This window comes from Berghia stephanieae, chromosome 3 (assembly GCF_034508935.2).
Source record: "Berghia stephanieae isolate SIO BIC M18660-M18661 chromosome 3, UCSD_Bste_1.3, whole genome shotgun sequence".
Lineage (NCBI taxonomy): Eukaryota > Metazoa > Mollusca > Gastropoda > Nudibranchia > Aeolidiidae > Berghia > Berghia stephanieae.
In genome coordinates, this window is record NC_088362.1 from 92112159 (window position 1) to 92124658 (window position 12500).

Genomic DNA, 12500 nt, shown 5'->3' on the forward strand with positions numbered 1-12500 from the left:
CTCTCTCTTTCATTCTTTCCTCACTACTCAAATGCATAACACACGAACACACACGTACCTTACTATGTAGACATTTTAAAACCTTTTAAAAGCAGAAATATTTCCAGTCATTTTTATATTTGTTTTGAATTCATTACAGGGGACAGTCCACCGTTTGACATTCATTGTATCTGTATGTTTTATGTTCTTGATCGCGAAAGTTTACTTTTACCTTCGTTGCACCCCTAGCATTTTTTGAAAATTATGCTTCTCTTAAAATTACACTGCTCATTATCCAAACAACCAATTAGCTATCCAAGAATTCTACGCATCAAGTTTACTCCCACACATATCTATGCATCGTCTACCCCCACACATATCTATGCATCACGTCTACCCCCACACATATCTATGCAACGTCTACTCCCACACATATCTATGCATCAAGTCTACTCCCACACATATCTATGCATCAAGTCTACTCCCACACATATCTATGCATCGTCTACTCCCACACATATCTATGCACCAAGTCTACTCCCACACATATCTATGCATCAAGTCTACTCCCACACATATCTATGCATCAAGTCTACTCCCACACATATCTATGCATCAAGTCTACTCCCACACATATCTATGCATCGTCTACTCCCACACATATCTATGCACCAAGTCTACTCCCACACATATCTATGCATCAAGTCTACTCCCACACATATCTATGCATCAAGTCTACTCCCACATATATCTATGCATCACGTCTACCCCCACACATATCTATGCATCAAGTCTATTCCCACACATATCTATGCATCAAGTTTACTCCAACACATATCTATGCATCAAGTCTACTCCCACACATATCTATGCATCAAGTCTACCCCCACAAATATCTATGCATCAAGTCTACTCCCACACATATCTATGCATCAAGTCTAGCCCCACACATATCTATGCATCAAGTCTACCCCTCACAAATATCTATGCATCGTCTACTCCCACACATATATATGCATCAAGTTTACCCCCACACATATCTATGCATCAAGTCTACCCCTCACAAATATCTATGCATCGTCTACTCCCACAAATATAGATGCATCAATTCTACCCCCCCCCCCACAAATATCTATGCATCAAGTCTACCCCCACAGATATCTATGCATCAAGTCTACTCCCACACATATCTATGCATCGTCTACTCCCACACATACCTATGCATCAAGTCTACTCCCACACATATCTATGCATCGTCTACTCCCGCACATATCTATGCATCAAGTCTACTCCCACACATATCTATGCATCGTCTACTCTCACACATACCTATGCATCAAGTCTACTCCCACACATATCTATGCATCAAGTCTACTCCCACACATATCTATGCATCACGTCTTCTCCCACACATATCTATGCATCAAGTCTACTCCCACACATATCTATGCATCGTCTACTCCCACACATATCTATGCATCAAGTCTAGTCCCACACATACCTATGCATCAAGTCTACTCCCACACATATCTATGCATCAAGTCTAGTCCCACACATACCTATGCATCAAGTCTACTCCCACACATATCTATGCATCGTCTACTCCCACACATATCTATGCATCAAGTCTAGTCCCAACATACCTATGCATCAAGTCTACTCCCACACATATCTATACATCAAGTCTAGTCCCACAAATCTACTCCCACACATATCTATGCATCGTCTACTCCCATACATACCTATGCATCAAGTCTACTCCCACACATATCTATGCATCAAGTCTACTCCCACACATATCTATGCATCACGTCTTCTCCCACACATATCTATGCATCAAGTCTACTCCCACACATATCTATGCATCGTCTACTCCCACACATATCTATGCATCAAGTCTAGTCCCACACATACCTATGCATCAAGTCTACTCCCACACATATCTATGCATCGTCTAGTCCCACACATACCTATGCATCAAGTCTACTCCCACACATATCTATGCATCAAGTCTACTCCCACATATATCTATGCATCAAGTCTACTCCCACACATATCTATACATCAAGTTTACTCCCACATATATCTATGCATCAAGTCTACTCCCACATATATCTATGCATCAAGTCTACTCCCACACATATCTATGCATCAAGTCTACTCCCACACATATCTATGCATCAAGTCTACTCCCACATATATCTATGCGTCCAAGAGGCGTGGTTATCTAGGTGTCTATTCTGAACTATCATCCCCAGTGATTCCAATTGTGTGTGTGTGTGTGTGTGTGTGTGTATATATGTGTGTGTGTGTGTATGTGTGCGTCTGATGTGTATCGTTTAGTCTTTTTAGGTCGTTGTTGAGAGTTATAGGTAATGTTCCTGTAGATGTCTTCTGGTTAAAATGTTAAAAAACCGAATGCATGCTAGTCTCAAAGAATGATCACAACACGACCTTCTACTTGTCAAGCAAAGGAGAGTCCATCAAACTTTAAAGAAATTTAAATATTTAGACACGTTCATTACCCGTGACACGCGTGACATAGAGGATATAAAACAAAGAATAGCAATGGCAAAATAATAATAATAATAATAATAATAATAATAATAATAATAATAATAATAATAATAATAATAATAATAATAATAATAATAATAGATCTTTATTGTCCATAAATATGGCAATTTGTCATTTAGTTACACTTGTTATAACGTTATATGATAACTATAACATTGAACAGATACTTCACTCCTACTTATTCTCTCTCTCTCTCTCTCTCTCTCTCTCTCTCTCTCTCTCCCTCTCTTCCTCTCTTCCTTTCACGCGTGCGATATACACAACATAAACATATTCATTTCATTTTCAATTCGTTACATTTTTGGCAATTCAACACCAAATATTATCATCATTATCAATTGGTCACTTAATCTAACATTAAATAAATTAATCAGTCAATCAGTCAACGCATCAATCCGTGGTTTTGCATTACCATATGAAATATTCAACATTTTTATTGCTGATGGAACGAACGTTGATTTATACTTGTTAGTTCTACATTTAATCTGACAAAACCTTCTCCCAGATGGTAAAATACTAAATTCATGGTATAAAATAAAAGAACGTGTTCCATAAAATGCGACCAGTTGTGTCAAACAACAACCTAAAGTTGAAGACCAGAATGAAAGTAGTGGAAACATAATATGTTATAAGTAGCCTTTTATACGGTTGTGAAACGTGAACGCTTGACTAAGAATGTACTAGGAGGTTAGAGGCATTTGTGATGTGGATGTATAGAAGAATGTTGAGGCTATCATGGACAGACAAGTTAGGCTGTACGAATGGAATGTTTATCGATACCATCAAAAATAGGCAGTTACGGTTTATGAGACTGTGGAGAAGAGACGGAATAGAAAAGTTGGTAACATCTGGGATGATCGAAGGGAAGAGAGCTAGAGAAAGACAAAGAATAACATATCTAAAAAAACAACCTAGAATGGCCAAAAGTGATTTAAAAAGCAACGCAGATTTCATGCGCACCTCAGAGGATCGTGATTCGTGGAGACAGTTGACCGGCAACGTGCTCAAGAGTACAAGCCACGATTGATGATGATTGTGAGCAGACAATTCAACCAATGAGATATCGGGACCGCCTATATTTCTATTTACGCCTGTACTTACCAATAACAAAAGCTGTGAGAAACTGTCCTATACAGAAAAATGCTGTGAAGAATCGGAGAAGAACAAAGGCACCATACGAGTTGACGAATGAAATGCCTATGGTGACGCCAAAGGTACATGTCACTGACATAAGAAGTACTTTCTTACGTCCTATTCTGAAACAAAACAATATTAAGTTATCAATTCAAAGGTAAAAAAAAAACCCAACAAAATAGCATTTTTAAAAAATCGTTATGTAGAGCAGAATTCAATTTGCAAGTTGCTCTTAATGGATCCAGGTTCCATTATTTCAAACCGAAATCTAACTGAATTCAAAAAGTTAAATTTGAAACGTGAAAACGACACTTTGATGCACGCCTGTTCAAATGTGGTTGATTTAATAAACTAAGAATCATTACGTGTTAAAGCTCAGACCTTTTTTTTTTTGTTCACCCGATATAGAGTACATTAAGTTGACGTCACTCTGCTACTGGGTGATTAATTGTCCCAATCAGACTATAAACGTTTAAGATTTCACAGTGTTGCGAGTTAATATGATCGATCTTTCGGGCAGAACTAGTGAGTATTTTACCAACAATACAAAGCAATACATAAATAAATATCTAATCTCCCTATCTCTCTCTCTCTCTCTCTCTATCTATCTATCTCTCTCTCTCTCTCCTTCTCTCTCTCTCTCTCTCTCTCTCTCTCTCTCTCTCTCACAAAACACAAATAATGGACTTACATGTCGGCAAGAGGACCAAGGATGATGGAGCCAACTAACATTCCTGTCATAAATATCATGGTAGCGTACGTCGTCAGGCTCTTCTCCTCACACACGATATTAGCCTGTCAATTCAAGACACATCTTATTAACCCTCTCCTTACCACACATAGGAAAATCGTCACATTCGTTACGATGCAGCCAACAATTTTCTTAGTCTGATTTAATTTTGTTATAGTTATAGCCATAACAACTTGACATTGTGTTTCAGAGCTCATTTCTCTGAACAAAATATAGAATATACTCGTTGCTAATCTGTTTGAAAAATCTATTTTTGTGTTGGGGGAGTATGAAGTTTTGGGGTAAAATTCTGAAAATAGCTGGTAAGGAGAGAGTTAAATTAAGAAGTCATTGCTGTGGAATAAATGCTTGACAGGATATTTCAAAGCTGCAACTCTTTTATAGCAAAATGCCAGACCAAACAGTTGGAAAGATAAAGAAAGAACTATTGACTATCGTAACAAGGTAAAAGGCTTGTTGATTTGATGACAAGGAGCTCTTAGATTTTCTCCCACGAGCCATAATTTTTAGTTTACAGAAACTTTGGATGACACTGAGAAACACTAATTTGCTCAAGACAATTATGTGCAAATGTTTTTGCCTGCGATGTTATATTAACGCTCTGATTATTACATTGTCAAGAAAGTCACAAATATTTTTTAAAAATTAATTATATAAAGAAATAGAACAATGATAACTTTTCTTGGTCGATGCAATTGTCACGCGAGAGTATAAGAAATGTAAATCGCCTTATTAAAAACAGGCTTGACAATCGTGAAGTAAATAGATAGTAATTGTTGCTTTCACTGCTTTCGGTAACAAATGCGACCTTTTTACTCAATTTTGCAAATATTCTTTCCGATTTGAGTCCAGGAGAATTCTCATGGTGTCATAGTAATCTTCGATAGAGTATGAAAATAATAATGTGAAAAGGGTCTTATCAAAGAGTCTGGAGATTCAAACAAAGGGACTTCGACTTCGAATTACAGCATTGCCACTGCACAAAAATCGCTTCGCAGTCTCCAATTAACAGAGGGAGGCCTAATTTCTAAGTTATCATCTTCATTTTAGAGCATAAAATGTGTCCCGTCATCTCAATCTAGTAATTTGCTGGGGGTGAACCAGAGGTCTAAATATTACTTCTGCAGCCTCATGCATAAACCTGATAACGCGCACTGCATTGCAGATTAGAGAATCAAACATAAAGGAGCTGGAAAACAATGATTGTGTATCCGGTGTCTTCAGATAGAATGCCAAATATTTTTTTTCTACAAATTATCCAATCTTGAAAAAATAATAGGAAAGAGATATAACCCTTGAGTAATATACTTTCACAATGATTCATTTTTCAGGAAAATGTGGCCTATCAGGTTTATGCGATGTGTCACAGACTTAAAGTCACAATAATAGTAAATATGAAACTTAAAATTGTCGCACTTCAGTGAGATATATTAATTAAAACCAGGTCAGATGTATTAAACTACACAGCAGCACTCTGGTATAAGACGCTTCAAAGATTTTGGCCAAAAATATCGTCCTTCGAAAAGCAATATCAATATATTAAATGACCCCCATCTTGTTCCCCCCCCCCCCCGCCCCATACACACACACCAAAGTTGGAACCATAATACGAATGACTATACTTAAAACTCACATGGGAGACGAAAGTTGTCTCAAAGGTACTATTGTCATAGACATAAGCTGAACATTCTCGCGTCCTGTTTTGAATTATATTCGTTGCATTGTTTCCATCATACAGTTTACATGAGGAGTATTTGTTTTCGTTTTTGTTCCAAGGTACCCATTCTTTGATGACGTCATTGTGCCATGAGCCTTGGGATTTGTATGTGTCGTTGGGCAATCCAGGAATAGCACATCTGAAATGAATAATTTCTTTTATTGGAATATCAACTATCTAGTCAATAGGCAAATGGATTCTGTGTATGCACTTGACTCAGGTGTAAACTATTATCTAGTTATGTGCAAAAAAGATATTGTAAGATTAGAAAGACGCAAAAGAAAAACGTCCTGTAAAATACGAAATGGTAATTGAGTTCCATAGCATGGTCTTCCAGGGGGATATACAAAGAATTGTGTGACGCAATGGACATAATTATTCAATCGAAATGCTCTGTAAAATTTTTCATATTTATTCATCTATTTTGCCTTATATTAAACTAGCTCTAGAGTTAAAACGATATTATTTATCATGTTTTCAAATCATCATTTTGTCCATCACATAGTCGCATATTCATTAAATGTATATCTTGAGACTTTGCTTTTGGTCCGGAATCTCTCCTAAATCGAGGTCAAATTCTCCTAAAAGGGTCCGCCACAGCTTTACTGACTTTATCAGTACCTGAACAGACATTGGTTATCAATTGGCAATCACTCAACACCCGAATCAAGAGGCTTGATAGTTTATTTGACATGCAATTGCTACTGTCACCCAAGATTGCATTTTATCAAAGTGCTTCAACTAAAGATTACACGTACCAAACATTCCAAATATAAATGTACGTACGCGAAAAATTGGGCTGCGGTCTGATTCGCGTTGACCTTGATATTTCTTTTTCCTCTTGCATTCCACCAAAGTACACCAAAGCTGGATTCCTATGCTGGTAACGAATTCCACGGTCCTCCGAATGTCATTGACATTTGCCATACAGTTTTGTATTGTTATCTGTATATCGAGCCCAACATCCATTTCTATCTATAGCATAATGCGAGCACGCCTAGAAAAAATGAGGCACGGTTTTATTGTCATTTCTGCCAAAAGCAAATGCCCTTATCTCCACAGTCAAACTTTGAGTACATTGTGTTTCAGTTGATCTTATTGTTAAATCCAAGAGTTCAAGGTTTTCCTGCTCCTTTTTTCAATTTCAAAACGTGATGATTTGTTGCTTCTCTGGTTCAGAGGTTCAAGAATATGGAACGCCATCTTTTTGTTGCTGGCCAATCGAATATGAGCAGCCACTCAAGCCAGTCTTCTTTGGTGGCCCTTCATAAATATTCCCAGCACTTTTAAAAAATTAATGATTTGATAAAAGTGTATGTCCGTTAACATGTCCTGAATATCTAATCTTCTTTTCTTCTTCGTAAAAAGAGTCTGCATGTTTTGTCCTTTTGTACCCCGCGATATCTTTCATTATCGCATAGTCTGACAAGGACCAAAAATTGCGTCAAACTCGGCAACGACTACAAAAAAAAAAAAAAAAGGAAAGTGAGAAGTGAGTCGTAATCAATATCAATATTGAGCACCAGTTAAGACAATTCACTTCTCACTCTCTCTGTCTAATTGTCGCTTTGTATTATGACGTATCATTTGTTAATTCATTTTTGGGAAAAGTCAAGCTATCAGTTCACAAAGGTTAAGGTAAAGCCCGGCACAGAAAATAAAATTCAATGTCGAAGTTATCATGATTTAAACAATTCAAAAGAATTCGGATTTAATAAATCACATTAATTTTCCTCGATATATCAAGTATCTTGATCGAAACTAAGAAGCTTTGATCATTTTCAGTTTAATTTTTCGAAATCTGCTTCATCCAGAAATGATTCAGAATACCACAATGGGGCGGTGGATGATAAAATTAAGATGGATTGTTTGTCAACAAATATGAATATTATAATATGCGCCTTGGGCATTCTAAAAAAAGGCTGCGTTTATTATAGCAAGGAGAATTCACATTTCTATTTCTTCTTTTATTATGTTCAAGAGGTTATTCCCAAGATAAGGTAATAGATCAGTCTTAAAATGTAATTATTTTAATTCTATCTTTTAATAGACCACGACTCTGACGTTGCACCTTATTTATTTTCTGTTGACCAGTTTATCTAAGCACGATTTTCGTGACCTGCACAATACAATGTCATTGCGTAATTATGAAAATTTGAGTCCCTCTGCAAGAATATTTGAAAATATAGTTGACAGTTTTATCAACTAATTTATTGCTTTTCTCTTTTTTTCTACAGTCACGTTTTATCTAGTCATTTACTGATACGAGTGTCTGATCATTGTCTTTCACAAGGACATTTATACTTTACAAATCAAACCTGTCTGAGGCAGTAAAAACCAGTACTGCGATCTTATCAACCTAATGCAGGTTTCCGCTCATCGTTATCAGACAAAGCAATTGCGCATGATTGTAATTTCATTGGTTATGCAATTGCTAAGATTAAAATCAATCTAGTGGTTAGTCAATCTTAAGTGGAGTTTAAAACTGATATGCGTTTTACTTTTGACTTTGTTTCCAAGTTTGTTTGTTTTTTTTTTCAGCAAAAAATGCATTAAATGAAGTAAGTTATCAACCACGGGAAATGCGAGGGGTAAGGTCAGGAGATATTTAAAAAAAAACAAAAAAAAACTAGAGATTTTATATAGAGCAATATCCACTAAATGTGCTCAAAGCGCTTTACAAAGGGCATTTGACCAACAGCAGCACGTAACATGTAGAATGAGACATTACGCCTATTAGGCGATATTACATTTTTTCCCCGACAGAGACAACGCTGTTAACGGCCAGATACTCATTTAACACCTGAGTACGGTGAGAGAATGTAAGTAAAGTGCTTTTTCAAGGACTCAACTATGCGCCGAGCTAGGCTCGATGCAATGTTCGCTGCTCTTATTTATTATGATATTTCCCTTCTAAAATCACTTCACAACAGCAATTGTTCGGTTATAATAATGCAAGAGATGTCAGATTTCTTCATCTGTACATTTTGTTACAAAGTCTGTATAATGAGCACTTCTAAGGCTTATGCTAGAATGTAGTCCTAGTAATATTACTACCATGATATCATCCTATATTCTTGGCCTCAAAAAGTATATTCTTCTTTTCTGTATATTTTTACATGCGTGGTTTTGGCAATATTCAGTCTTAAAAACCTGACATAACATTGGCATTTTGAATCGACTAGGGTGTATTCTATAATATGATATACATTTGAATCGACGTTTACTTATTTTCAGGTCAGATAACTCATACTGTTATGGGCTCATTGTTCTAATGGAAACTGGCGAAAAGTATTCTTCATTACAACAATATAAAAACAAGCCCTTAATTTAATCGGGTTATCAGACCTGTGAATATGTGCACAATAATTTGAAACGTCAATTTGTATGCTCCTTTTTTAAAGATTCACCCTTGCGCTATGTAAAGAGGGCTTCGAACCTGTAATCTACAGATCGCAAGCCGAGTACCATAGCATTGACCAAAAATAAACAGATAATAATAGAGAAAATGTCCTTTATTCATCTTTTTAAAGAATCTCTTTAAAGTTATGTTGAAAAAAGATAACAAGATAATATTATGGGCACCAGCCATTGTGCAACGCCGTCAAGTGAGCAGAATGAGTTACGGTTCTTTCCCAAAAAGAAAAATCGACGGTGCTCGGAAAACTGAAGTGATTGACAAAAATTAAATGAGGAAAGAGGTCGCGGACGAAAGCTTTCGGATTGTCATTGTCAGAAGTTCAGAGAGGGAGAGAGAGAGAGAGAGAGAGAGAGAGAGAGAGAGAGAGAGAGATAGAGAGAGAGAGAAAGAGAGAGAGAGGGTGAGAGAGATAGATAGAGAGATAGAGAGAGAGAGAAAGAGAGAGAGAGATAGATAGAGAGATAGAGAGAGAGAAAGAGAGAGAGAGAGAGGGAGAGAGAGAGAGAATAATTTATCTATTTCCCTCGTCTGTGTTCGTTCCCTCCACCGTCTCTCTCTCTCTCTCTCTCTCTCTCTCTCTCTCTCTCTCTCATTTAAAGTATTGGCATCTCTCTCAGGTTTCATGAATGGCCCTTATAATAGAACATGCACGTCGTATTTTACCTTATGAGATATGATGAAGAAAAACAGCCACAATCAACAACGCCACTCCCGACGTGTACTTTAAAATGATTAAAGAAAAGAAAAAAAAAGTAATAATAAGACTCGTGGGCGTGTCGTAAATACGAGCAGCTTGTGTCGGTGTTGAAAAACGTGATATATCCAGATTGAATGGCAGTTCAGGCTGGTTCCAACAAACCATCGTCATTGCAACAAGTGTTAGATACCAAATGTGACCCACCGTTTTAAAACGGTATTATGTCAGGGTGACACAGCTGCTAAAACTTCAATTTATTGACAAAAACATGAAACTTGAGGCTAATTTCGATTCGTCATTTTAGAAAATGGATACAAATTTCTCACATTGCAACAACTCAAAAGCTAGTGTTTCCTATAAATTTAATTCTGCCGTCATTTTTAGTGGCCCAATTCAACCCGACATAATACCGTATCGAGAAGAAGGGTCAAAGACATGACTAGCTAACCTCCTCAATCCGGTATTGTGCCGGAGTGAATCAGATAATGATAATTGAATTTTAAGGCAATACCCTAATGGAATTTGGTTCGATTAATTTGCAGTTTGCTTTTATTAAGCTGAATAAATCTTTTAAAACTCCAATACCCCCCCCCCCCACCTACCCAACTCACTAGTTTCTATTTAGAGCAATATCCACGAAATGTTTTCAAGGCAATATTCAAGAGGTCCCAAGTCACTCTTACCAAGTAAGACGAGCCATGACGCCTGCGAGGTTTTTTTGTTTTTTGTGTGTTTTTATTGGGGGGGGGGGGGTTGCTGTTTGTCTTGTTTTGTTTTTGTTTTGTTTTGTTATGTTTTGTTAGATTTTTTTTGGCAGCGACAACGCTGTTACAGTCAATATACTCATTTTACACCTGAGTACTTTGAAAGAATGCGAGCAAAGAGCCTTCTCGAAGGGCCGCATATACGAGAAGGAAGTCGGTTTGGACGAATTTAATTCCCCGAGGGGTCAGGGACATAAACTCCTCGAAACTGGGGGAGAAGTTGCCAGGTTTCTCCACCAGCAAGAGGAGACACTGGATGGTAGCGAATCGGCTTCGGTCGGCAACCTGCCTAACGGCAAAATCGCTTAATCAGTGGGGACTTTTCACCTGTCCAACATGTACCCGTTGTGGTAACGAGCCCGAAACCGCAGAGCATCTAATTGAACGGTGTGTTGTGACGAAGCTTCCGGGCGGGTTTCCGACGATGCACGAGTACGGTATAGAATTTGCTGATTTGACAATCGTCATAACATAATAGTGTGAGCACTATTAGAAGCTGCTCAAAGGGCCCAATTTTGCGCGCCCCGCAGCGGGTGTAGAACCAGGAACCTATAGATAGAATGCGCTTGGCCAAGGAGTTCACAACATTGCCATCCGGAAGTATAACGGACCAACACACAAACTCTGTGTAACCATGAACGTTTATAGTCCGGTCAATACAGTTTAGTGAGAAGTACTCATAAACGTGGATGGCAAAAAACAATAACAAAGGCCTGAGTGACGTCATCTTCGAACTATCTATAGGCTAGAGACTTGAGTTTCATATCACGAGGCCACAGAGCTGTGGACTATAATCACTTAACTGCCGTACTCTGGAAAAACGTGTATTTAAAAATTTGGCCAGAAAACTCGTCCTTCAAATATCAATCAATTTAAATGACCCTCATCTTGGTAAACAGTCACAAACCAGGGACTTCGCGAAATCGATCGATATTTGAAGGACGAGTTATCTGGTCAAAATTTTTCATACGAGTTTTTCCAGAGTACGGCAGTTAACTTGTTATTGTTTTAAAAAAGCAATGGACGTCAATTCGATCATGTTTACTTTTCATTAAATATTCATTGTCTTTGTCATCTTGACGTAAAACGAGATAAATGCCGCTGATCGCACATACCGATGTGACCCATTCTCTCAAAACGGCATCATGTCTGGATGAAAATGGCCTTTAAAGTGAAGTTAGAATGAAAATGATAAGAAATAGGAACCATAAAATTTATTGCAATGTAAGAAATCACATTTATTCTCCAGCATAAAGCATATAAATTAACCTCAAGTTCCGTATTTGTGGCAATTATTTCAATTCCCAGCACCGAATTCACTCCAGTAAAATACCGTGTAGAGACGATGGGTTTCAAATATAACAAGAATTGAAGTGAGTAGGAAAGGGCTGGAAGACAATAGAGAATAAAAATTTCGCGGTGGCGATGGAGGTTTGAACCCGCGACCTTACTGGTACAAC

General features: G+C 37.5%; 2 protein-coding genes across 3 annotated transcripts in view; one reads left to right on the plus strand and one right to left on the minus strand.

Annotated features, from left to right (window-relative positions):
- LOC144968826 (uncharacterized) overlaps positions 1–12500 on the plus strand; it is a 240103-nt gene that overhangs the window by 182721 nt on the left and 44882 nt on the right. The gene's annotated exons all lie outside the window — the stretch shown is intronic.
- The window catches only part of LOC144968827 (organic cation transporter protein-like), a 40072-nt gene that overhangs the window by 24470 nt on the left and 3102 nt on the right, over positions 1–12500 (minus strand). The window contains exons 3-5 of the mRNA XM_078907548.1: positions 6075–6297; positions 4382–4485; positions 3658–3812 (exon numbers count right to left, since the gene is read on the minus strand). Coding sequence (XP_078763674.1) covers positions 3658–3812; positions 4382–4485; positions 6075–6297 — 482 coding nt within the window. The remainder of the gene's footprint in view (positions 1–3657; positions 3813–4381; positions 4486–6074; positions 6298–12500) is intronic.